General features: G+C 38.3%; 1 protein-coding gene across 8 annotated transcripts in view; it reads left to right on the top strand.

Moving 5' to 3' along the window:
- The first annotated feature begins 4,014 nt into the window (after positions 1–4,014).
- The window catches only part of pax7a (paired box 7a), a 63,985-nt gene continuing 40,742 nt past the window's right edge, over positions 4,015–27,257 (top strand). For 2 of the 8 annotated variants that reach the window (XM_024374906.2, XM_024374905.2), the window contains exons 1-4: positions 4,015–4,521; positions 5,868–6,103; positions 6,654–6,783; positions 7,015–7,143. In XM_024374906.2, coding sequence (XP_024230674.2) covers positions 4,437–4,521; positions 5,868–6,103; positions 6,654–6,783; positions 7,015–7,143 — 580 coding nt within the window. In that variant the 5' untranslated portion in view covers positions 4,015–4,436. Of the gene's footprint in view, positions 4,522–5,828; positions 6,104–6,653; positions 6,799–7,014; positions 7,144–27,257 lie in introns of all 8 variants that reach the window. The other 6 variants (XM_024374904.2, XM_024374903.2, XM_024374902.2 and 3 more) reach the window with 3 other exon arrangements.

The following is a 27,257-nucleotide window of genomic DNA, read 5'->3' as shown; positions in this document are numbered from 1 at the left end:
ACTGGACATGCAGAGCAGAGCAGACAGCGTCACAGTGTCAGAGCTGCAGAACCACGTTACGTTCTCTGAAAGTGGGAGGGCTGTCTCCCGAGCCTGGGTCTCCTGCCAGTGCTCTGCAGCAGTCACACCTGTCTGAACACAGACCAGGCTACAGAGGAGAGATAGAGACCTCTCTACCGTTCTATCACCTCTATATGGACATGACATATTTTTTAAGTAACATTGCTGTGTTTTTCTTCAACATGATTGTTTTCAGATACATCAAGTATAGCTCAAAATGAAAGAAACAGTGCATGCAAAGTGGAGCCCACAAGCTGCGTGAGAAGTCAGAGACTCCAGAGAGAAACAAATAGAGCTTTGTAGTATGAAGGAGTATGTTCTTATAAGAGTGTAAAATAACAAGAAGCTCTATGATTACTGGTTAACAGCATATCTTGTGTTTTTCAAGTTTTGGAGATTGGTCAAGGACCCAAGATTTGCTATTTTTCTTAGTGGGAAATAGTTGAATTGGTTGTCTGTATCCGATGTTGTTTTATGTTGCAAATATATTTTTCTCCTTTGCAGTGGGTAGTGTACACTATACAGTGTACAATTTGTTACAATTCAGTAATGTACACATTTTCACACCAACAAAATGATAAGCATTCCATATTTGTGCTGGAGATAGACGTTTAAATGAAAGAGAGAACTGCACTGGGAAAATAGTAATATCTTAGGGAAGTGGCAGTTGGGAATGAATACTAACAGACGGTAACCCCACAAGATTAAGTGAAGCTTTTCATGCAATACTTGACTTTGTTCAGAAAGATAATGGTTAAATAGGCAATGCCTCTCACCAAAGGTTTTCTTTGTGTACTTCCAACATGAATAGCTAAATATTGTACAAGGCACACTATGAGTTGATGAAAGAGGGAGATAGGATGCCTTGCAGAGAAACAGCAGTATTCACCTATGAGCTAAAAAGAAACTTGGGTAATTGCCATGTCACAAATAATGAGGCTATGTAGCAAAGTGTTTGAAGAACAAACCCCTGATCAAGATAAGATTGGAGACAATATGATAAAATGAGAAGTGTTCTCTGGCTTTTGAATTTCAAAAAGAACAAGTGACAGTCCCTTCTTGGAATCAGATGCAGAGAGAGGGGCTGGATGTGAATACCCCTGATGGTAAACATGTTGTATAGCCTGGAGGACCAGTGTCAATCAACTGTCAAAGGTCACAATGAGACATCTTTCTCTGGACAAATACCCAGCATCCCCCTCCTGTGCTATGGCAGGAGGGCAGACAGAAAGGCTCACCAGAAATGATCCTGCATGTAGTAGTTTGCTGTACTTTCATCAGCCATTCGTTTACCTCGTGAATATAAGAGCACATAGAGGTGTAAAGTTACGACATCGTCGCCCACTAGCGGACAGAGAACACCTCATTGATCCGTCACGCGCCTAAAAGTATTGAACTGATCATGCAGCTAAAACGAGAACACAACGATTGTGTAAATGATATAGCGCACAATGCTTCATTTTCACTCACCTAAAAAAAAAGTCTCAAGTCTTTTGCTGTCACGAGTTCAGAAAATAATATTTTATGAGAACTCTCAATTTTAGTCATGTGGCTGAATTGTGGTTGTGGATCGCAAATAAATGGATTGAGTGATAATGCATGGCTGGTTATTTCGGTAGTGTAGTCCTGTTATTTTTACATAGCCCTTATTGGAAACCTAAAAGCAAGTGGAACAGACAAAACACACAATTGTATCAATGATATTGCCTGATAGTGTTGATATTCACATTGTTAAAACTATATTATCTGTAACATTGTTTTAAATAATATGAATTATTGTTATTATCATCATGGTCATCAGCATTTATTTATTTTTGCATTTGATTTAGGACCACACTAAAGAAAGCCAAAGTGTAGATGGAACAAAATGTGAATGTTCACTGTTTATTGATTTTATAGTTCTACAATTAAAATGTTCCATATTATTTTACAGGAATTTCAAAAAAGCAAAGACACAATCTTGAAAGGACACTTTAAGTCAAAAACACACTGAAGATGCCTTACATTATCCAGAGGTTCAAAATACACACTTGAGGGAAGTTGATTTACAGACATCTCTTTATCGAGAGATCGAGACAGAGAGAGAGAGAGAGAGAGAGAGAGAGAGAGAGAGAGAGAGGGGAGGTACCCAGACCTTGTAGAGGGGCTGCCGAAGTTTCCATCTAAAGAATGTTTTTCTGGAAAACGCTTTTGTTTGGTTTTCAAGTGATTGATGCTTGACTTAATGCTCGGTGAGTCTTCCCAGGAGGGTGAGGCGGGCTCTTTGTGCCTTTTTATCCCATGTGAAGCAAACCAAAGAGGGAGAGTGAGAGTCATAGCTATTCGGCAGGGTACCAGGTCCTCCCCACCGGCGCATCTGCATGTGAAATCGCCATTTCACCCCTCCACACTCCCTAATTGTTGCAAAAATTATTTGTGAAATTGCCTTCCTCCAGGAGTGTTTTCCACGGCGATTGTCACACAATTTTCTATGCACGGCAGGCCCACAGAGTTGACACACGCAACTCTTTCTTACTTAAGAATGTAATAGTTTTAACCTATTCATTTTATTACAATTGGCTTTAAGCTATTGCTATTCGAAAGATCCCTCTTGTAAATGTTCTTTATGCCTACCTGTTGTTATACTACCACAATGGGTGGTGGACTATACCAATAAGCTTGCACGTATTACTAAAACGATTTGACATTCTTGACACGCAATTTTAGGCCTAATGAAAGTTAAAATGTTAACATCCAAAATTACATTTCTTAACCTATATTGTGCTATTGAATTCCACAGATGTATGTGGAGCCTAGGCTAGCCACAGGTGTCATCTGAAACAGAGAACGCTGATAACTAGTAGATCATACTGAATTAGCCTTTGCCAAATTTTCAAAAAATGTGTCTATAAAAATGTAAGCTGTGCGTCAGATCATGATTTTGAATTATACATTCCTGTGAGCTACTTTCAATAGAAATCACCTCTAATAGCCTACATCTGTAAGTTAACTTTTTTAAAGACTTTGTTTATATTTATTTATATTATATTCCATTTGTATTGTTTGAGTGCGTTGTACATACAAGTTCCCGTCAGACAATTGTTTCAATTCATTTAATTCCAATTACTTAAATATGCAATTGAAAAGTCGTTGAAACAGATATAAACCAGATAGGCCTTTACTAATCCCGATTATTGGTCATTGCATGCTTTGCAACTCACAGTTAGGCCACTTACGTTTTGCTTGTTGGGCCCCTTTCTACGATTTATGAGGGCAAAGTTCCCTTTCAATAAATGAATGCAGCTTATTGGTGTGGTCCGGCGTCATAGCCCGCTGTGCCAGATTTCTTCAAGCTTGCTAAGACACCTCAGTCCCTCAACTTAAAGGTCCAATCCATCCCCATGGTAATGTGGGTAGCGATGCGCGAGGGAATAGAGTTGCTTTTGGAGTAGGCCTAATATTTAGTGAACTTTAACCTTCCTTGCCCTTTAAATGTAGTCTTTTTCCTATAGTGTTACACCTCAAATCAATGCCTGATGTTATAAAAAGTTGACCTGAAGAAATAATTTCAACCTGGAATTTAGGCTACTAACGTATGTCTTCTAGACACACACAAACACAACCTAACACACACACACACACACATAAAATGTGTTTTTATGAATATTGATGTAGCCTACAAACACACATGCAGATATGTATTCATAACATTGACACATTTTCTGAATGATTGACTCACGTGTGGACAGAGCAAATTAGTCGTTTTTTCCCCAGGTACAAAGATTACTATCACATCTGTTTAGTTTAGTTTCTTTGTTTTGTAAAGTAAAGGTAGTGATGCAATGAATTCAAAACGAAATGTGTGCTTTACGTCCTATGCCGTTGTGTGATTGGTCGGCAGGTCCGTGGCTATACCCACTCTCCCATCATGAATAAAAGAAAGGCCGTCGAGCCTATCGGCGGGCTCTACTGTCTCCTCCTACAACGTGCGCCAAAGTTGGCCACTTACACTTTCAACCAGCAAGCAGACGTTATCAAAACTAGCTGTTGACCACTAAGTATATCAAGGCAAAGAATTAAATAACCTTTGCCCATTTACACATTTGAGTGCAAGGTGTATCCCCTCCCTTTACACACCACAAACCTCCTCACTATTGGGGTCTTCTTTTACCCCGGCATCTCTGCATGACTAACATCAACACTTTTTATGTTGGAGGGGTTTTAGTATTTACGAGTTTCTCTGTCTGGGACTACGATTTATAGTTCGATTTTTTTATCCTTTTGAGAGAAGACATTTCGTGACATCCTATCCGCAAATACCTACATTTTCTTGTCTGGACTTTGCGCGAGTAAGAATTTGGTACCAGTGCCCACTAGGTGTTTTTCCAGTAGCTAGAATGGCTACTTTACCAGGAACAGTGCCTCGAATGATGCGCCCTGCGCCAGGCCAGAACTACCCCCGCACCGGATTCCCTCTGGAAGGTATGTCATATTTTTTTACTTGGAAAATCTTTCTAGAGAGTTGTAAGAAAAACAAACTCGTCAGCTTGGAGGCAGGTTATAGCTCATCTTTGTAAAATATTAGGAAATATTGGGCAATTGTGTTTTCAATTTTTTGTAGATCATCTTTGTGAAATATTAGCCAATTGTGTTTTCGATTTGTCTATTGATTTACGCATACAAGGACATTGAAATTGTTGTTTTATATATCAGAGTAGACAGTCTAACATTGCTTGACAGGCCTACATGTTGATTTTAGAGGTATAGGACTAATTTTAAAGTATAATTTATAATGTTTACTTTATGCAAATGTTCAATGACAGTATGGATAATCAACATTTGACTTCATTTAATTTTTAATACGTAATAGACTATCCTCCTTATTGACAAGTTACCAAATCATTGGTGACATTGTTGCTAAGATAATTGTATCAGTTAAATGATAAACTATGCGAGGAAATACAAACCATATCTTAGCATATTCGCGGAAAAATACCAATTTGTATTTGCATGTATTTATGGGAATCGTTCCCAGTCACAGCGAGTTCGTTCGTGCTCAAGAGCTTTTAACAAAAATACACAAAACCACGTAGCTTGCAAGTTACTGACGCTCCAGGATTTGTTGAAGTATCCTGCTGCTACAAATGGAAATAAAATACACAGCAAAGAGATGGCTCAAAGGATCACATCAATATTTGTACAGCATGACTAGGAATAATCAAGGTGGAAAATGTCACACTCTTTAGTGCCTCTTGAATGCGAAATTGGATGCTCGAGTGCTCTATGGCTCTAATTATACATCCTGCAAGACAGGCTGACTGGGAATGAGTTTGTCTGCGTTCTCTAGTGAGAATGGATGAGCTGTGGGATATGTTTGAAAGTGCCTACATTATGGTATATTATCATAAACGTCACTGCTATTCGGCACGTCCATACAATTATTATTAGGCTAATGTAATATTATCATGGTTGAGACGACGACAATGATTATTATTAATATTATGATTATTATAATCATCATTATTATAGGCGTATGTGAGTAGCCTATCTGAATTGATTGCATTTGATTGTCAAGAACTATACAGGCCTAGGACTACCAATTTTGATTTTAATGATTGTCTATGTGAAATAACTTTCAGTAAGATATCAATGAATTATATAGCACCAAACCAATTTCACATATTTAATTGTTTATCGTAAGACTATTTTCACGATGCCCTCTTTGTCATTGCATTGTTGTCTAACTTGATCTCTTTCGCATTAAACTTTAACAATATCAATATCATCAGGACAATATGCAGGACCTGAATATGTTTATTGTGGAACAGTATCAACCCCCCTTGGCCAAGGTCGGGTGAACCAGCTCGGTGGAGTGTTCATCAACGGGAGGCCGCTGCCAAATCATATCCGACACAAGATAGTAGAGATGGCACACCACGGCATCCGACCCTGCGTAATCTCGCGACAGCTACGAGTTTCCCATGGTTGCGTCTCCAAAATCCTCTGTCGGTACCAGGAGACCGGTTCGATTCGTCCCGGGGCTATAGGAGGCAGCAAGCCCAGGGTGAGTGGAGGACTAGTCTCTACATTATTTCACAATCGACAAACTTCAGATACACATTGACCTGCCACCCGTGTCAATGTATCTGTCTTCTTCTTCGTCTTCTTCGTCTTCTTCAGTTATTATGTCACTTGCATTTTACGCACCTGCATGAATGCATGAGGCAACATTTTCAACATAGAAACATTAGTTAGGCCTATAGTCTAGAAGTTATGATTATAGGTATTGCATAGAGTAAAATACATGCAGTTTTGTGTGGGTATGATTTGTGAGGTAGCCTATGAAGACATGAACCATAGGCCTACAACTCGATAACAAAAAAGTCACTAGGCTTTACAATCAGGAAGTCGTCTATAGGCCTTGGTTTGTAATGTCGAAAGAAGGCATGCGCCTCCATTTCAAACTCCCCCTCAGGGAAACAAGTATATATATCAGGTTTGTTATGTGTATTTGTATCCATATACATTACAAGATCATGTTCTTCATGTGACTTAAAAATTGCTTCGACTTTCCCCTCTCTGTGTTCGGCCGTTGTACATTTTCAAACCCACAGCAGGTAGCAACTCCGGACGTGGAGAAGCGGATTGAAGAGTACAAGCGAGAAAACCCCGGGATGTTCAGTTGGGAAATTCGGGACAAGCTGCTGAAGGACGGGGTGTGCGACAGAAGCACTGTTCCTTCAGGTGAGGCTTCATCTGGTAAGCAACTTTTCCTTCTTATGGTGATTACTGTAAGACTTGTCTGGTATGCACACATTTGGAATGCAGTTTTTACTTATTTTACTTATTTTTTTGTGACTTCAGAATTGTTCACCTTGTCTTGAAATGAACCTATAAATTTGAAGAAATATATCATTCATGTATACACAAAAGTACTAGGACTTCAATGTAATCCAAGGCTTGTTTTGTTTTCAGTGAGTTCCATCAGCCGAGTTCTGAGGGCGCGATTCGGCAAGAAAGATGACGACGACGATAGTGATAAGAAGGATGAAGACGGGGAAAAGAAAACGAAGCACAGCATCGATGGCATTCTCGGTGATAAAGGTAGGCCAGCAAAGAAAAACGTCAGTTTATTTAGCTATAAATTGTGACTAAATTGTGTCATTAATTGTTGTGGTATTAAACAATAATACAATGTACGGTAGCCTATACACACACACAATAATTCTCTATTAGGCCCATGATTCATTATTGCAATAGCAACATCATCAACAACCATAATTATTATTATTGTTGTTATTATTGTTATTATTATTGTTGTTGTTATTATTACTACACTTTAGTAGATCCTGTTCCTATTATACAACGAAGTATTATTACTCTATTATTTGGATGTTACGTTATTACACTTGTTCATTCGGATAAATCTTTTATCGTTTTCAACTAGGTCAACAATTTATTTAAAAACAAATTCTATATATCTCTTGGGAAATTCTTATACATTTACGGTACATCTGAAGAGCCTCTCACAGATTGGTGCATTCATTCCTGCTTTTAAGTCCCAGCCAGTCCTTACTCAATTACTCAATTATTTATGTGAGCCTGACGGAAGGTATTTAGCTCCAGAAAATTAATTTGTGTAACAAATTCCTCTCGCGCTCTTTTAACGATCCCCTAAACGACAGCTGACAGTTGACCCATTTGACAATCAATGTCAGTTAGAGGCTCTACATCTCTTGTCAGTTAAACTGAGACGAAGAGGGCAACTTCTCTGCAGCCATATTCCTCTAATACTCATGGCAATTATATTAAGGCATGCACACATTCACTAGTTTGTAACACACATTTTTCATACAAACAAACTCTTATTGTGAATATATTTTTAACATTAGGTAATAGGAATGCATGACATTATTGATTTATTTAGCTAGTATTTTAAGATAACTCAGATTCATTGTTAATTTATATTTTTATATAAGCCTATATGAAACACTTCATTGAGTTAGTAGGTTCGTGCTTTTGTGCCACTTGTCAGTGCGCTCTCTGTCATTGAGTAACCTATAAGGAGAGAGAGAAATCACAGTGCTTATACAAACCTTTCCTGAAAGAGACAAAGGTCGCCCTTTAAGATGATCAAACATCCTTGAATAGGGTTTAGATAAGAGTTCACAAAAAGCTTTTCCCCATAAAAGACACTGCCAAACTTCTTCAAACTTGAAGATGAACTTCAGTCGCACAACTACTCTCATCCATTGACGCTTTTCTAAAGTGAAGATTCCAAGGTACAAAGGTAAATCCTAGAAAGCATGGCAGCAAAAGGGTCAGTCCATTCTCATTCAAAAACCCGCAAAGAGAGAGAGATAAAACAAAGTGTGGACAAAGGGCAGGGTCGATATAAAGGGAAATGAATTATTCAGTACACCCCGCTGGTAGGTAGTTGTGTAATATTAAGGAATAGTCTGTTGGAGGAGAAAGCGCATTTGATGGTGCAAAACGGTTCTTTCTTTTTTTAATGGCTTGTGTCCATTTATTCATTTAGAGGTCGGACCATTGTGTTTCTTAGCTCTGTATGGTGTGCTTAATCAAGGAAAAATGTTGGTCTTTCCGTTTCTAAACAGATATGCTTAAAACTTCAGACAAATTGACCCATTGTAAAATGTCGGTCTCTGATTTCACCTTGCAATCCAAGGTGAACTGTTGCCGAATGTTTAAGTGCATTCTTAATCTTATTGCTATTTTTTCTGATAATTTGAATCATTCTTATTCGATGCTTTATACAGGAATATAAAAACAGGAGTCTGTTTACCACCTTTTACATCGAACAATTTAATCGGCCGGATTTCTGATATATTAATTCTGAGATATGATTTTGCTTGCAACAGTGTCACATCAGAATGTTGGAAATGATCGCGTCAGATCTTTCCTCAATAGGTTAACTCAGAACACCAAATGTGCTTTTTAATTCATAAAAAGATTCGTCTTCTCCCTAATGCAGTTTACCATCCAAATTGCATTGAATAACGTTAAGACTTATTAGAGCAAGTAGGTCTAATGGAAACGGTGTCTGTTGAATAGGCGGCTGTGTTGGAGTGGGGTGTAATAGCTTGCAGGCATGGTAAGAAATGTATTTATCCCCAATCAGCCCCTCACTCTCTGAGTTTGAAGCACAAACGTTGTGTTGGAGGGTTTTAAAGCAGATTAAATTTAGCCTTTTATTTATTTTCACTTTCATCTCTGAGCGGGGCTCACTGTGGCTCACCCTGGGCACACATTCATTACATTTCTGGTTCACTTCAGATATCTTTAGATGTATTACATGTATTTATTTGTGTATTCATTTATTTTAGTTTTACATCCCAGATTTTCTCTCTGTAATCTGACGTGATAAAACAAGTAGGCTATTTATTCTGTAAAATTTCAAGAAAGTTGCAATAGGCTAAGACTAAATAAGGTATGGCGATAGATCACCATGGTCTGTGGAGATTTTACAAAGTTGTACTGCGCCTCCATGTTTGTAAATCGAACGCAGGCTCATTATCTAATTTTGAAAAGAATATTCATCCATATATGCTTTCCACAATTAAAGAGCATCCACCTGCCATCTTCAATAACGCAGAGTGATAGTGAGGGGCTGCGATGACGGTGCCAAGTTTCAATAGGCGACCAACGGGGTGAAGGGGTTCCACAAAACGCCAAACGGCATGTTCTCAGTCTTGCATATATTGTTTGTGGATGACTGGTCAGACCGCCAGGGAAAGAATGAAACCGTTCTTTTAAAAGGGACCATCTGCAATTACTAAACCAACAAACGGTCCTCTGTAGCCAGCATGAATTGGCGAGGTGGAGGCAATGGACACTTCAGAAAATCGTCGGGTTACCTGAGGTTCTCAATCTAATCAAACAGAGGCCAGACTGGCTTTCTGGGCGTTGGGAAGGGATAATGAGAGAGAGCATCGGAGAGCCACTGTGGTGTCAGGCAATCCGAGGCTCCGGGCTCGCTTTCTCTGTGCATATTCAATTAAATGACCATGGGTGCCGATTAAGAACATGGATGTTATATACAAAGGGACAGAAAAGAATCACATCATCTATGAGATAACATAACATGTGTAGCATTTTTGAAATGACAAACAAACAAAACAAGTTAAAATATGTAAAGACCTAAATAAATAAGTATTACAATTAGTGTCTTCTACGCACGCACGCGCGCGCACACACACACACACACACACACACACACACACACACACACACACACACACTCTCTCTCTCTATGTCTACGGAAATATAATGTAGCTATATTTCGGGGTCTAAAGCCGTGCTGAATGAGAAGGACAGGGAATGAAGCGAGAACCCACTTCAAACAAATCCATCTGGAATAGGCTAGCGTGTGAGAGAGATTTAGTGAAAGTATGGGGAAGTTATTTAGCTATTATTTTTCCTCGGGCATTGAGAGTAACTCCATCTGCACTTTCTTCCAGCTATTTGGCTGGGTTGAAATAGAGGGATACCCAAATGTTGGGCAGAGATAACATACCCATCATAGCCCAGACCCTGCGATGTGCTTCACTGCATTAAACTCGGATTAACCTCCCCTTTCCCCGCAGCCTGCTCTCGACACATTTCACTGAAATTTACATTGGTGGATTTCTTGCACACAGAGGGGGCAAAAGTTTAAAGCCCTCGCTACAGCTAATCATATAATCGATTATGATATTATTGATAACAAAATAGATTATAATAATCATATAATTAATAATTGGCCTAATAATAATAATTTCTGATTCTAACCAATATATTAATTGCAACTTGTAGCCTATAAGAAAGTGCATTATTTAGACACTTTAAAAAAATATTTAAAATCAATTATAGCCTACCAAATGTTGTCAAATAATGTAAATTAATTTAATACTAGCGTATATTATTGTAGCGTGTAATTAGCTATTTTATGGAAATGGACAGTCAAAATCACGTTAAAGACCATGTTTTAATCCTGGAACCAATCAAACACAGGAGGTTGGTGGCACCTTAATTGGGGAGGACCGGCTCGTGGTAATGGCTGGAGCAAAATTAGTGGAATGGTATCAAATACATCAAACACAAAGTTTCCATGGGAACCATGTGTTTGATGCCATTCCATTAACTCCGTTCCAAGCATTATTGTGACCCGTCCTCCCCTCAGCAGCCTCCACTGCAATCAAATTACCCAAACCAACCACAGTTTTTCATAATTGGAATTTAAACAGGTTTGTTAGGAAAGCTTTTTCTTGATTTTGACAGGACACTGAATTTTGAGTCTCAATACGCGTAAATCAGTTCAATCACTTGCAGGCTAAGATAGAATCCGCCGCTCTCTAAAACGTACACAATCCTTTCTCATTTACGTTAAATCGTTTGCAGCGAAGCCGATTTCTTCGACAGTGAACGAAATTTCGCAGGGGTCATGGTTTACAAGCGCTTATACAATTAACAGTACATGGACCCCTTTAATAATTTAGCCGCCACTATTTTTACTCTTCGTATTTCTATCTGTACACATAGTGATTTATGTTATGGTTTGCTTTTGTCTTCACTCGTGAAACTTGAAATAAGCTGAGCAATGGCGGAATGGAATGGCATCTGGAGAGCCCCTGGCATTATTTCCAAACAACCACACGTCAACCGATGGTACACGTTAAACGGATAGATGGCCATTTATACAGACAACCTTTGAACGATTCGTTCTCTCCTCGGGAGGAGCATTAACGCGCAATTATACCCAATGTTTTTGTCGACCTGTGAATTTGAGGAGGACCCCGAATGTTATGTGCAGGTTTTTCGTTTTCCGCAGTCATGTTAAAAAGAGACAAATAAGAGAGAGCAATGGAATATAGAAAGTAGCCTAGGCGTGGACAGCTAGCTGGAAGAAATGGAGAAGCTTTTGGAATTCCAACCTTTTGCTTATCAGAAACATTATTGTGACTGCTCAAACACAATGGTCCCACTGATTGAATCAACGTCATTTCACGTCATTGCAATTAAATTACGTTGAACTAACGTAGAATAGACGTTAAATTGACGTATGTGCGCAGTGGGGGAGTTCATGATTGCAGACAGCTCTTTCAAGCCTGCCGGTCTATTAATTAAAGCACTGCTTGTCACGTGGGACGCGTCCTATCATGCGCACACTTCTTAGGATAATGGTTTTTCGATCTCTTGTAATGTGGGATTCTCCATAAGGGACAATCTTTCCTCTCCAGCTACTTAGGGGACATTGAGAAGTGTACAGACGAAGACATGGGGATTTTTATCTCATTTATAAAGACGAGTTCATAATCCTTTCCTGCTTAATAACGTAAAAAAAGGATTCAATTTCCCCTCTCATTTAGGGTTATGCTCACACATTGTTATTGGATACAATAGCTTCATTTCAAGGTTAACATTTCATGCTTGAAAAATATTAAAATATTGTCCTATACTGTGTTATAGTTAAAACAATTCCGGACGTTTTATTCCATGCATGTTTTCGTCGTCGTTGTTGATAATGATGACGATTATCTGTTTAATCTATTGTAGACTAACTCGTTTCACATTTCCCTAATGTGGTCAATACCTAATGTGGTCAATGTGCATGGGGGTCACAGAACCGATTACCGGGCCAAGACATAAGGTAGAAATTATGAAGGAGGTATATCCCTCAAGGCCCCCGCTCATAGCAGTAGTGTGCAGGATGTTCTTATAATTTCTGTCTTATTTAGCCATGTTTTGACTTTAATGTTTGGTGACCCTATCACATGTTCAATGCTGATGATAAGGTGCTGCAGACATATTGAGTCAAGTCCTATTTTTGTGCAATTCTTTTTCGATACCTTATTGTTCCAACATAATTATGACATAATGGAAAACAGATAGAAATTGTTATTTTTTAGCAAAATGCTACTTTGTTCTATATTGCCTGTAACGCTTCAGTTAGCCTATTGCAACAAGTGGGCTGCATGTATTGTACACACGTAGGCCTATAGACTATCTATTACCCTCTATCGACAATCTCCTTATAGTACAATAATGAAATAGTAATCAATTTTATAACATTATACGACAAGTAACTCATGCCAAACTTTCCCAAACTAGTCCCCACAATGCTGCATGTCATATTTCAGTTACATTTTGATTTTTTCGTTTAACTTCAGCATGGCTGGTTTATACACCGCTGTGCAGGTATTTGACTGGTGCAGGGGCCCCTACAAATCCAACTCATTGCGGTTTCCCCTGTAATTCATCTTGGTATCCCAGGGAGAGGGCCCCAGGTACTCAAGGTATCTTACTTCTTTCAGCAAACTTTTCCAATAACTTGTCTCCAACAAAGCCTCCTCTGCAAGAAGGCACTGATTTCAGTTGACCTATCTATCGGCTACTGTGCAAGAAGGCACAGGTTAGGTTGAGCTTTTTATAGTTTTTAGCAGTTGTGTGATTATGATGACGGATTACTATAATATATAACAGCTTGTTATAACACGGTTTGATTTCAGCAACGTTACCCATGAAATGTTAAAGGGTGTGTGGGGGGGGGACAAACTAAATATATTTGGTCTAAAGATTTGGCTCGTTTTCTCTTCCTGAGCTAATGTTGAGCAATGCATTGCATAAGCTCACAGTATTATGTTTGAATTATTTATGGTTATTATCATTATTAATCTTCTTCTTGATTGTTGTTATGATTAAAGGTATCCATTGTTAATTAGCAATAATCGTATTTATCGTTGCATGCCTCTGTGACATTCTTAGCTTTCCGTTTGTTGGAGACTGAGACTACAGAGCGAGGCTGACAGGGGTAAGCTAGGGGTCCCCTGTGAGTCTGACTCGGAAATCATAACTTGACCATCTTTTCCTTTTCTGAAACCAACTCGTTGAACTTGTCAGATCTAATCAGGGCGTTTAAACGTCCAAGTGTATCGGTGGGAAACAGTAGGTGGTTGGTCAGGGCCAGCAAATGCGGCTTTCGAGCTTTTTTGAGGAGACGGAGAGGGGAATGAGCATGAGGACGCTTGGAAATGGATTGCTCGAAGGATAGTCTTTTTTTCTCCAGTCTTTTCCCGCTACTGTGTCAATTATATGGCCATCCAGCGGGCTAAACAAGGCAGCCGGCGCATGAACTTTGGCAGTGCGTGCTAATTAGGTATTACATTAATTAGAATAGACATCTATTAACGTCTTGAAATTTTGCCATTTTTTACACAGTTTAAAATGTGTAACAGTGGGTTAATGGCTGACAGCCAATATGACATTTTATAGCATCCCCATGATGTGTGCTGCCCATCTAACTGATGTCCTAGAGATCCTAAAACCCAAAACATACGTTTAATCGTTTTTCTAACCTGTGATAGGATTTTTCTATTTTTAAACAAAAAAATATAAAGTACCAGTCAAAAGTTTGGACACACCTACTCATTCAAGGGTTTTTCTTTATTATTTTTTTTACTGTTTTCTACATTGTAGAATATCAGTGAACACATCAAAACTATGAATTAAAACATATGGAATCATGTTGTAACCAGTAAAGTGTTTAACAAATCAAAATATATTTTATATTTGAGATTATTCAAAGTAGCCACCTTTTGCCTTGATGACAGCTTTGCACACTCTTGGTTCTCTCAACCAGCTTCATCTGGAATGCTTTTCCAACAGGAGTTCCCACATATGCTGAGCACTTGTTGGCTGCTTTTCCTTCATTCTGCGGTCCAACTCATCCCAAACCATCTCAATTGGGTTGAGATTGGATGATTGTGGGGGCCAGGTCATCTGATGCAGCACTCCATCACTGCCCTTCTTGGTAAAATAACCCTTACATAGCCTGGAGGTGTGTTTTGGGTCATTGTCCTGTTGAAAAACAAATGATTGTCCCACTAAGCGGACACGTCAACCAGATGGGATGACGTATCGCTGCAGAATGCTGTGGTAGCATTGCTGGTTAAGTGTGCCTTGAATTCTAAATTAATCACAGACAGTGTCACCTCCACACCGTCACATCTCCTCCTCCATGCTTCATGGTGGGAATCATACATGCGGAGAACATCTATTCACCTACTCTGTGTGTCACAAAGACACACGGTTGGAACCAAAAATCTAAGATTTGGACTCATCAATCAAAAGGACAGATTTCCACCAATCTAATGTCCATTGCTTGTGTTTCTTGGCCCAAGCAAGTCTCTTATTATTATTGGTTTCCTTTAGAAGTGGTTTCTTTGCAGCAATTCGACCACGAAGGCCTGATTCACGCAGTCTCCTCTGAACAGTTGATGTTGAGATGTGTCTGTTACTTGAACTCCACAAAGCATTTATTTGGGCTGCAATTTCTGAGCCTGGTGACTCTAACTAACTTATCCTCTTAAGCAGAGGTAAATCTGGGTATTCCTTTCCTGTGGCGGTCCTCATGAGAGCCAGTTTCATCAGAGCACTTGATGGTTTTTGTGACTGCACTTGAAGAAACGTTCAAAGTTCTTGACATTTTCTGTGTTAACTGACCTTCATGTCTTAAAGTGATGATGGACTGTCATTTCTCTTTGCTTTTTTGAGCTGTTCTTGCCATAATATGGACTTGGTCTTTTACCAAGTAGGGCTATCTTCTGTATACCAACCTTACCTTGTCACAACACAACGTATAAGCTCAAATGCATTAAGAAGAAAATAAATTCCACAAATTAACTTTTAAGAAGACACACCTGTTAATTGAAATGCATTCCAGGTGACTACCTCATGAAGCTGGTTGAGAGAATGCAAAGCTGGTTGAGTGTGCAAAGCTGTCATCAAGGCAAAGGGTGGCTATTTTGAATCTCTAATATAACATATATTTTGATTTGTTTAACACTTTTTTGGTTACTACATGATTCCATATTTGTTATTTCATAGTTTTGATGTCTTCACTATTATTCTACAATGTAGAAAATAGTAAAAATAAAGAAAAACTCTGGAATGAGTAGGTGTGTCCAAACTTTTGACTGGTGTTGTATGTGTGAAATTTGTTTTGATTTAGAATGGACCATTATCATGCACCTGTCACAATAGGGGCAGCGTAAAAAAAAAAAAAAGTAATCTATGCACTTAAATTGCGAATGGAGGACGCATTTCTCATGGTTAATTTTCATGACAGCCAGGTAGGCTATATTCCTGCTGTAAAGATAAGCAATTTTCTTAATATTAGGAAAGTTGAGAAATAAATATAGTAGGCCTAGTCTATAGAATACTGATGGGATCCTCCTCTTTTTAGTAGAGGCCATGACTCTGTTTTCTCATGTAATTGCATAGCCTATAGAAATGTTGCCCAATATGAGCTCATGGGCTCTCATGAAGTGTTTGATTAGATTTTCGATTACATTTCCATTAATGTCAGCGTGATTAGAGCGACAATAGAGGGCTGAGTACCAGGCAGTCACTTTTTTGGTTACTACATGATTCCTTATGTGTTATTTCATATGTTTGATGTCTTCACTGTTATTCTACAATATAGAAAATTGTAAAAATAAAGATAAATCCTGCAATGAGTAGGTGTGTCCAAACCTTTGACTGGTACTGTAGCTAAAAACACAAATGTTTTGCTATTCCTAGTGTTTATAAAATTGTTATTTAAAAAATCAAGTGTAGGCTATTTCATGACTGATTACACCCCACGAGACAAATATATTATCTAAGTTTGTGTGTGTGTGTTTGTCTTTTGAGTCTAGTTTTGTGTTTTTTCCATTGAAAAATATACTTTGGAGCTTGAATCATCCTCTCTCTGGTTTAGAAGAAGTGGAAATTCAATTGTCTCCATGCCCTTTTTGAAAGAATTTTTTCTTTTAATTGAATACCTTTTTTCTTTTATTGGGACTAAACCCCTTCTGATGTCTGACAGCCTAGTCTCTCCATTGTCAGACGAATGGACACTAGAAGGAAGAGAGAAAGAAGAGGGAGGAGAAAAGAACCTTCTGTTATTTTCTATCTTGAGACTCGCTGCATAGGCTATTCAGGCGAGTTGATGAACTCCTCCAAAAAGTTTATTAAGGGGCTGAAAACAATAAGAACTAAAGCCTTTGGGCTCCAGGGCAGACAGTTTATAAACTAGCTGCCATTGTGCCTCAAAGGCAGATGCATGAATACTTTTGAATGGGGCCGTCAAACTGACACGATCAGGCTGGACAGCAACAGTTTAAAAGGAGAGGGTTCTTCTTCTGCAGCTCAGATCTCTCCTTTCCTGCATTAATGTTCATCTGCAGAGAAGAGGCAGGGGGAGAATGATCTGGGCAGGCATTGACTGTCATGGCCAGGGTGATTTTCTCCCTTTACACTTAGATATACATTTGACATGAAGAAAAAATTATTTGATTCATTCAACTTAATATGACAAATTGACGATTGCCCTCTTCCAGGAGAAAACACAGGTGCATTTTCCCATTCCTCAGTCAGTTCTGTAAGGAAATTGCAACATAGAGTAATGGTAAGACAATCTAATACGCTACATTTATTTATTTTCTTATTTCCACTGTAAAAAAAATAGATCAGCTATTAGTTTATCTCAAACAGACAAAGTGGGAAGCAATGTGCTGGTTAGTTGTGTTTTAGCTGTGTTTAAAACATTTATTTTCTGTCTTTGCTCTGGTGGAAAGCAATATTTAATTTATATTCTGTCTGGAACACTATCAATGTTCTTAAAAAGTTGATAACAGATTACTGAGGAGCTTTTGATTTACTGTCATATTTGGAGAAATAAATAGCACAACAACCTTGTTGTATACATCTTGACACGTTATTCTCATTTCTTTCATTAGAGAAAGGTGTGTCACTTTCTATCCCTCTCTCTATCTTTCACTCTCTTTCTCTGGCCAGCCCTTCTCTTTAGCCCCGTCAGTCTCTGGCTCTCTGCCTCCCAACATCAGAGGGAGTCCTGTGATTTGTGACCCCAGCGACCCATACTTAATCTGGCTAAAGAGGGGGAGCATCCAGCTCGTAGAGCGCAGGGCCCCAAACAGCCCCGGCCTGATCTGGCAGGTGTCAACATTAGCAACACAATCGCTCTCCAGTCCAATGCCCCGTACGCTAGCCACAGCGCCACACTGAACCCAAACTATGTGAGGCCCAGTGAAAGGAGACATATAAAGGGAGTGGGGAGGAGAGGAGAGGGGGAGGACAAGGGAGAGATTAAACTCTCAGACAGCTATTAGCAGGGATGAGGCTTTTCTAAACAAACAAAAAACGAGACAATCAATACTGTGTTAGTTTACCAAGTGGAGTCATGATGGGCTCTGGAGTATTTCTCTCTCTTCTATTGTTTTTCTCAACTTCTCAAACGTCTGTGGTTTGGTTCGTATTGGCAATCCAATTTAGTCTGGAGTCCTTGGAGACCTATTTATTTTGTGGCCAGTGCTTTGTTAATGGTTGGTTTGCTCCAGCCCGTGGCTAGTTCATTCATAGATTTAGAGCTATAATGAATCCTGGTTGGAGGGTATTAACGTTGATAGTGGACAATCACTGGGCTGTCCAGAGGAAAGCAACATTCAGTGATGACAGGACCACTGGCCCTTGGGGACCACAGCCCTTCTCTCTCATTAGACAGAGACAGAGGTGTCACTTTAAACACATGAGAGGGATTGGAAAGGGAATGAGTTGACATTTGGACTGTTGCCGCTCTTGAGTGGGTATCTGTCTTGACAAGAAAAGCAATGTTTTTTAAAGCCCATTTATTTCTCACTCACTGCTGATTCTAGGCCATGCCACCAGAAGAGACACGGGTTCTCCTCAGTGGTGGAGATTAGTTGGAAAGGTTTCAGTAGTAGGAGACCTGTAGTATTTGTTTTTGGAAGAGACAACAATCTCATTTAATTGTTTGGTTTGAGATGTCCCCTTGACACCCTCTTCCAGGTCTCTTGAAAAACAAATACAACATAGAGGGTTGTTATACCTGTGTGGTGTGTGTAGCATGTACTCCACAACTCCCAGGAGAACCCGGTAGTTGTGGTGTTTGTTGGGTGCCATTCGTTGATCCTGCGGTAATGATAAGTCAACACAAACAACCCCCTGGAGAAAAGCTCTTTGGGAAGTTGCTGCAAACACATCCTTGGCTAAGCCCTCACCATTGGCAGCAATAAACAAGCACACATTAACTCACCCAATGACCTCCTGAGACATTGGGGGTTGTTGTCATGAAATACCCATCATAGTGTTAGCTAGCAATAAACTGGTGGTAGGCGTTCAGGGTATTGAGCGATCACAAACCAGCGAGGAGTAGCCCCTGGTGAGGACATATTAGTCCTAGTAGCACTGCCCTATGAAATGTGTCTTCTGCATATAATCCAACCCCCTGAGTCAGAGAGGTGGGGGAGGGGGGTTTAACTGCCTTGATAACTGCCTTGATAACTGCCTAGACAGAACAGCAGTTTTTCCCACCTTGCCGGCTCGAGGATTCGAACCAGCAACCTTTCCAATGGCCCATGAATCTGTAAACGGTCATTGTAATTTGTCGGTCTCTGTTTTTATAGTGTGTCTATGAAGGCCTTACAGATCATGAGCCGAACCTAAGCATGCAATGGCCTCTTTGATTTCAGCCATATGATGGCTTCCATCAGATAAAAGACAGTACTATTAAGTATTTATGATCCCATTAGACAAAACACCTGTCTCTGTAACTCTCCCATTGGTTTCTGCTCCATTACCAGTGCTGTGTTACCAGTGTTTTATAGGGTGCATACATTACAGGACTGTGCCAGTAAAACAAGCAGCTTTTAACTTTCCCTCTCAAGGCCATTCATAGATCTATACTTGTGCTTCACGTATGAGCTAGATTTGTTGAATACCTAGAAATCTCCTCAGATATTACACCTCAGATAATATTTACTGTGTTTATCTAGGTTTGCTATTGTTTGTTTGTGATTCAGAGTCATGTCATTTGACTCTATATTCACTGCTAGTCCATACATTGTCTCACTCAGTTGAACATATTGAAATATATGTTGTTTTTTATTTTAAAATTCCAATTTTAGGAGTCTTGTTTTTTTTGAGGGATTTAGTTTCTTCTGTGTGGTCTATTATGTAGACTGTTTATGTAGACGGTTTGTGCTGCTGAGGAGAACATGTAGTGTAGACCATCACATGACTCCCATGCCTTTCTTATATAGTCATAACAACATATGAAGACAAACAGTGTAAGAACTGAAACCACTGGCACAAATACATTTTCCTGGGTGATTAAGCGTTATTATTTTGACAAACAGTAGAATTGAGAGAGTGGCTAGAGTAATGATGAATGCATATGACATATGACTTAATACAGTACAGCAGGCTATCTGGCGTTCTTGGTTGTGTCCTCAGTAAATGATAGATGTTCAGTAGATGTTCAGCTCCTGAGAATTGACTTAAAACGCTGTTTCTTCTGATTCGCCTTGGCTGCCAGAATTGTCTGTGTTTGACAGCTGACACAGATCAGGACAGTGCGCTGCATTACACCAATCTGCTGGTTACCACGGAGTGGCATTAGAAAAGACAACAAGCATTTCTGGCTAATTTTATTACAATACAGGAATAGCCTCCATAATGTGCAACAGTAATTACGTTTAGAGCAGTGTGCCCAGCTCTCTTAGTGATGAATGAGAGACATTGACCATGGTCTGCTAGTTTAAAAATCACCATTAGCCTATGCTACTTAGGGCCAGAACATTTCCCATTTTATGCTCCTAATCTGCCTTGCAACTGCAATCTTCATTTGTTTTAATTGTCCGTGTGGACATTTTTTGACACGCACAAAGACAATAAACATGTTCCGGTAAGTGTTGCAAATCAGAAATGTGTTTTTTTCCACCCAGTTAAAATGTTATGGAGAGTTGAAACGGTGGGGTGGAGCTGCCGTTCCAGCCTGCAAAATAACAACTTCAAATGGTGCCTGGTCCTCCATTTTCAACTAATGGGCTTATTTCTGCATCCTCTGTCATTCTCTCCTTGGGGAATATGTTCTCTCATTTCAAAAGCTTTGCTTCTCCGTTACATTGTAAAGCCACAATATGGAGTACAGAACTCAGATGTTAATATCAAGCACTGTGACGACTTACTGATGTCCCCATCCAACCCTCCAAACAGGAAATATCTATATATTTTTGGATCCTCGGGAACTATTTGGAGATACACTAGTGTGTGTTCAGTTTGAATTCACTGAATCTGAAAATGAAAGCGTGAATGAAAGAAGACATTTCACTTCTTTAATTCTTGCTTATAATATCATTGGGATGGTCTCTCGTTTACCTGTCGGCACAATACATTTTTGTTATGTTTATTTATTTATTTGTTCACGTGTTTGTCCACATAGGTTATGACCTAAGTAATCAAGTGACAGAATCATGCCCAGCATCATGAACTGTTTATCTGTCCTAATTAGGCCTTGGGGTTGCTGGGTCCCATGTGTGTTGTAATAGAGGCATCATTAGTATGGGGTTAAGCCCCAGGCACCATTAGGTAGTTATGGTCAGATTGATGGTGTGTGGTGTAGTGGTATGTCCCTCAAGCAAGACTGCCAACATGTTTTAAAATGATGGACGTTGTTTATGGATTATGGATGTTATGTTTGGTGAATTTGCACTCACATAGACTGTGATCAAAAATACTCTTTCAGCTGTCCCCGGCACCATAAAAACCTCTGCACAATGAAAAATGTTTACGGCCTGGTATTGTCCAGAAAATTAGGAAACTTCCCTGGGGCATGAAAAATTGTCCACTGTGCATTCCTATTCTGTGTAAAGTAATCTCTCCTTGGCTTTGTTGAGAAAATGATTTGTTCCTCCCGGAGACCTCCACTCATAGCCCTGAGTTACTGTGTGATTTCCTGGGTAGGTTCTGGAGCCTTTGTTGGGGGACTGGGGCTCTAGTTCCATTGCCAGTTGGCGGGGACCCTGTGGACTCCATTTGCTCTGCGCTGCTTCTTAATTTCATTACTTTTACTGTGACCTCAATTAGCAGGGACCCTAGCCCAGGAAATGACTTTCCATTGGAAAGTGAAGCTGGGCTCAGTCGGCAGAGAGAGGGATATCGCTTTAATGGGAGAGTGCATTTTACTCCTGGCACTTAAAGTTTTTAGTCATTAGTCACTTCCAAGTTAAAGTTATATAATTTAAATCAGACTTGTTTGTGAAAACTTTCCCAGACATCCATCAGAATTGAAAGAATATACATTTTTCCCTGTTTTGACAAAGAGTGAAGAAATACTCCAACTACAATAACGTTTCCTGTCAAGTTTGCCTTTGTACAAATATCAACAATGTAACGAAAGTGAAATCTTACGTTTTATAAAGATGTGAATACACCAGTTTACGCCCTTTCTGAGTAACAGTATTTTCTCTTACACAATAAGAAGTTGTTTCTGAAGGTAATACAATCATATTGTCAGTAATATCCCACGTCCAACCGGTAGAATGTATGCATAAAAAAGAAGAATCGCACCCTTCAAGCCCTTCACGGTTTCACACTCAGGCAGAGAGAGCAGAGCAGAGGCCTGGGGAGTCAATATGTCAGCGTTTATGGATGCCCTGCGGAGCTGCACAGGGCTGTCAGGCCTCTATTCATGCTCTAATGGCCCCCTGAGGAGTCTGTCTCTCTGGGCTGAAAGAGCCGGGAGGCCCAGTGGACGCCCTGTTGTTGAAGGTGAGCGAGCGCTCTCATGGACGCACCGCGCCTTCATCCATATGACAAGAACCATAAAAGAGTAGCGCTTTTCTTCGCTGCTTCTCCCTCTCTTCTCTTCGTTCTCCTCCCTTCGACATTTCTTGCCCGACCTCAAATAAAGAAAAGGGTGCTAATTGTTTGTTGTGAGAGCCAAAGATTATAGAGCCTCCCGCCTTTCTTCCTCCCCTTGCCTTTTTCTCCTCTTTTGCAGGAATGGGATTCTATCACAGAGCAGAGCAAAGTAAACTAGAATTGTCCTTTGGTACGTTGATCAGAGGGAAAAGAGACTCATTTTGACAGTAGCAATGAGACACAAGAAAACAGTCTAAGGTTGGATTTTGGATGGATGTGAGGCTCAGGTTTAATTCCAAATGAATGAGGAGGGGGGTCATAGGGAAACGTTACACACATAGAAATCAAATCAAGTTGTATTGGTCACATACACATATTTAGCTCATGTTATTGCTTGTGTTTCTAGCTACATCAGTGCAGTAGTATCTAACAATTCACAACAATACACACATCTAAAAGTAAAATAATGGAATTAAGAAATATTAGGATGAGCAGTGTCGGAGAGGCATTGACTAAAATACAGTAGAATACAGTATATGCATATGAGATGAGTAAAGCAGTATGAAAAGCATTATTAAAGTGACTAGTGTTCCATTTTTAAGTGACTAGTGATTCCATGTCTATGTACATAGGGCAGCAGCCTCTAGAGTGCAGGGTTGAGTAACCAACAGGGTGGTAGCTGGCTAGTGATGGCTATTTAACAGTCTGATGGCCTTGAGGTAGAAGCTGTTTTTCAGTCTTTCGAAAAAGGTTCCAAAAGGGTTCTTCTGCTGTCCCCATAGGAGAACCCTTTTTTGTTTCCATGTAGAACTCTTTTTGGTTCTAGATAGAACCCTTTTGGGTTCCATGTAGAACAGTCTGTTGTTATACCTGGAACCAAAAAGGGTTCTCCTATGGGGACAGCCAAAGATCACACCTTTTTTTCTAAGAGTGTATGGTCCTCTAGATCATAGTACTGATGTGGTGTGAGATGTACACTGGTGAGGTGGTTCCTACTTACTGTTGAGACTCTCGGGAGACACCTGCCTTTGGTCCTTAGACACCAGTTAATCAGTGGACAGAACTGATTTGTACGTTTGAGAGAGGAGGGGAAGTTCAATGTGATGTAATTTAAGAAAATGTATACAGTCAGGGCTTGTTTGAGAGTCCATTGTTGTGGACTCTCAAACACACTTATAATCTAAATTGTGCAATACTGTGACTCAAATGTTTTCATTTACAGTAGACACGTGTTACTTTTGTTTATTGCAAGCAGATAACAGTAACCATACTAGAGGTTGCTCATCTCCAGATTCAATTAGTGATAATTGCCAAGCCAGGCTCTGAGAAGGTCACTGGTACCAGGGGAGATGATGATGATTCAAATTTATTTCAGTATATTAACATTAGGTAGGTACATCCTTGCTATATTGTCATATTCTCCTTGTCTTATTCTCACGTTGAAGAGGTTTTTTGGTTGGCGACCTAGGTAACTAACAGATTAGATTATTTTTGAAGAATTCTGCTAAATTAACCATTGAGGTTTTAATTTCAGTCTCTGGCTCATTGTCTATCTGAGTGTATAGTTCCTCATGTCCCTTGTTTTCATGGATTACTAAATGGTTTGTTTTAATGCAGTACTATATGGTTGGTTTTAATGCAGTACTATATGATGTGTTTTAATGGATTACTATATGGTTTGTTTTAATGCAGTAATATAAGATATGTTTTAATGCAGTACTATATGGTTTGTTTTAATGCAGTACTATATGATTTTTTTAATGCAGTACTATAAGGTTTGTTTTAATGCAGTACTATATGGTTTGTTTTAATGCAGTACTATAAGATATGTTTTAATGCAGTACTATAAGATATGTTTTAATGCAGTACCTTAAAATTTGTTTTAATGCAGTACTATAAGGTTTGTTTTAATGCAGTACTATAATATATGTTTTAATGCAGTACTATAAGATTTGTTTTAATGCAGTACTATAAGATTTGTTTTAATGCAGTACTATAAGATTTGTTTTAATGCAGTACTATAAGGTTTGTTTTAATGCAGTACTATAATATATGTTTTAATGCAGTACTATAAGATTTGTTTTAATGCAGTACTATAAGATTTGTTTTAATGCAGTACTATAAGATATGTTTTAATGCAGTACTATATGGTTTGTTTTAATGCAGTACTATATGGTTTGTTTTAATGCGGTACTATATGGTTTGTTTTAATGCAGTACTATAAGATATGTTTTAGGGCAGTACTATATGGTTTGTTTTAATGCAGTACTATATGGTTTGTTTTAATGCAGTACTCTATGGTTTGTTTTAATGCAGTACTATATTGTTTGTTTTAATGCAGTACTATATGGTTTGTTTTAATGCAGTACTATATGGTTTGTTTTAATTCAGTACTATATGGTTTGTTTTAATGCAGTACTATAATATATGTTTTAATGCAGTACTAAATGGTTTGTTTTAATGCAGTACTATATGGTTTGTTTTAATGCAGTACTATATGGTGTGTTTTAATGCAGTACTATATGGTTTGTTTTAATGCAGTACTATATGGTTTGTTTTAATGAGGTACTATATGATTTGTTTTAATGCAGTACTATATGGTTTGTTTTAATGCAGTACTATATGGTTTGTTTTAATTCAGTACTATATGGTTTGTTTTAATGCAGTACTATAATATATGTTTTAATGCAGTACTAAATGGTTTGTTTTAATGCAGTAATATAAGGTTTGTTTTAATGCAGTACTATAATATATGTTTTAATGCAGTACTATAAGATTTGTTTTAATGCAGTACTATAAGATTTGTTTTAATGCAGTACTATAAGATATGTTTTAATGCAGTACTATAAGATATGTTTTAATGCAGTACTATATGGTTTGTTTTAATGCGGTACTATATGGTTTGTTTTAATGCAGTACTATAATATATGTTTTAATGCAGTACTAAATGGTTTGTTTTAATGCAGTATTATATGGTGTGTTTTAATGCAGTACTATATGGTTTGTTTTAATGCAGTACTATATGGTTTGTTTTAATGCAGTACTATATAGTTTGTTTTAATGCAGTACTATAAGATTTGTTTTAATGCAGTACTATATGGTTTGTTTTAATGCAGTACTATATGGTTTGTTTTAATGCAGTACTATACGATATGTTTTAATGCAGTACTATAAGATATGTTTTAATGCAGTACTATAAGATTTATTTGAATGCAGTACTATAAATGCAGTACTATATGGTTTGTTTTAAAGCAGTACTATATGGTTTGTTTTAATGCAGTACTATATATATGGTTTGTTTTAATGCAGTACTATAATATATGTTTTAATGCAGTACTAAATGGTTTGTTTTAATGCAGTACTATATGGTTTGTTTTAATGCAGTACTATATGGTGTGTTTTAATGCAGTACTATATGGTTTGTTTTAATGCAGTACTATATGGTTTGTTTTAATGAGGTACTATATGATTTGTTTTAATGCAGTACTATATGGTTTGTTTTAATGCAGTACTATATGGTTTTTTTAATTCAGTACTAGGTTTGTTTTAATGCAGTACTATAATATATGTTTTAATGCAGTACTAAATGTTTTTTTAATGCAGTAATATAAGGTTTGTTTTAATGCTACTATAATATATGTTTTAATGTTTAAGATTTGTTTTAATGCAGTACTATAAGATTTGTTTTAATGCAGTACTATAAGATATGTTTTAATGCAGTACTATAAGATATGTTTTAATGCAGTACTATATGGTTTGTTTTAATGCGGTACTATATGGTTTGTTTTAATGCAGTACTATAATATATGTTTTAATGCAGTACTAAATGGTTTGTTTTAATGCAGTACTACTATATGGTTTGTTTTAATGCAGTTTATGGTTTGTTTTAATGCAGTACTATATAGTTTGTTTTAATGCAGTACTATAAGATTTGTTTTAATGCAGTACTATATGGTTTGTTTTAATGCAGTACTATATGGTTTGTTTTAATGCAGTACTATACGATATGTTTTAATGCAGTACTATAAGATATGTTTTAATGCAGTACTATAAGATTTATTTGAATGCAGTACTATATGGCTTGTTTTAATGCAGTACTATATGGTTTGTTTTAAAGCAGTACTATAAGGTTTGTTTTAATGCAGTACTATAAGATTTGTTTTAATGCAGTACTATATGGTTTGTTTTAATGCAGTACTATAAGGTTTGTTTTAAATGAGTACTATAAGGTTTGTTTTTATGCAGTACTATAAGGTTTCTATGTTAAATCCATCCTTCAGTAACACAACTGAATAATCTCCTATGGCTCTCCTAACTTGGCAAACACTGAGGGACACACAGACAAATGCCGCCTCATTCTCTGAAAAATGCAAATTGGGAAGTTGTCAGCTATTTGATGTTGCTGCATGATCCCCGCCCCCCGAAAACATCCCTCTCCAGTACGTGGGGTTGAATCCAATGCAATCCTGGGGACAGGAAGAGATGTTTATATT

Source organism: Oncorhynchus tshawytscha, linkage group LG02, assembly GCF_018296145.1.
Source record: "Oncorhynchus tshawytscha isolate Ot180627B linkage group LG02, Otsh_v2.0, whole genome shotgun sequence".
Taxonomy (NCBI): Eukaryota; Metazoa; Chordata; class Actinopteri; order Salmoniformes; family Salmonidae; genus Oncorhynchus; species Oncorhynchus tshawytscha.
The sequence above is the reverse complement of the archived record's forward strand: the minus strand, read 5'-3'. Positions and strand labels throughout refer to the sequence as shown.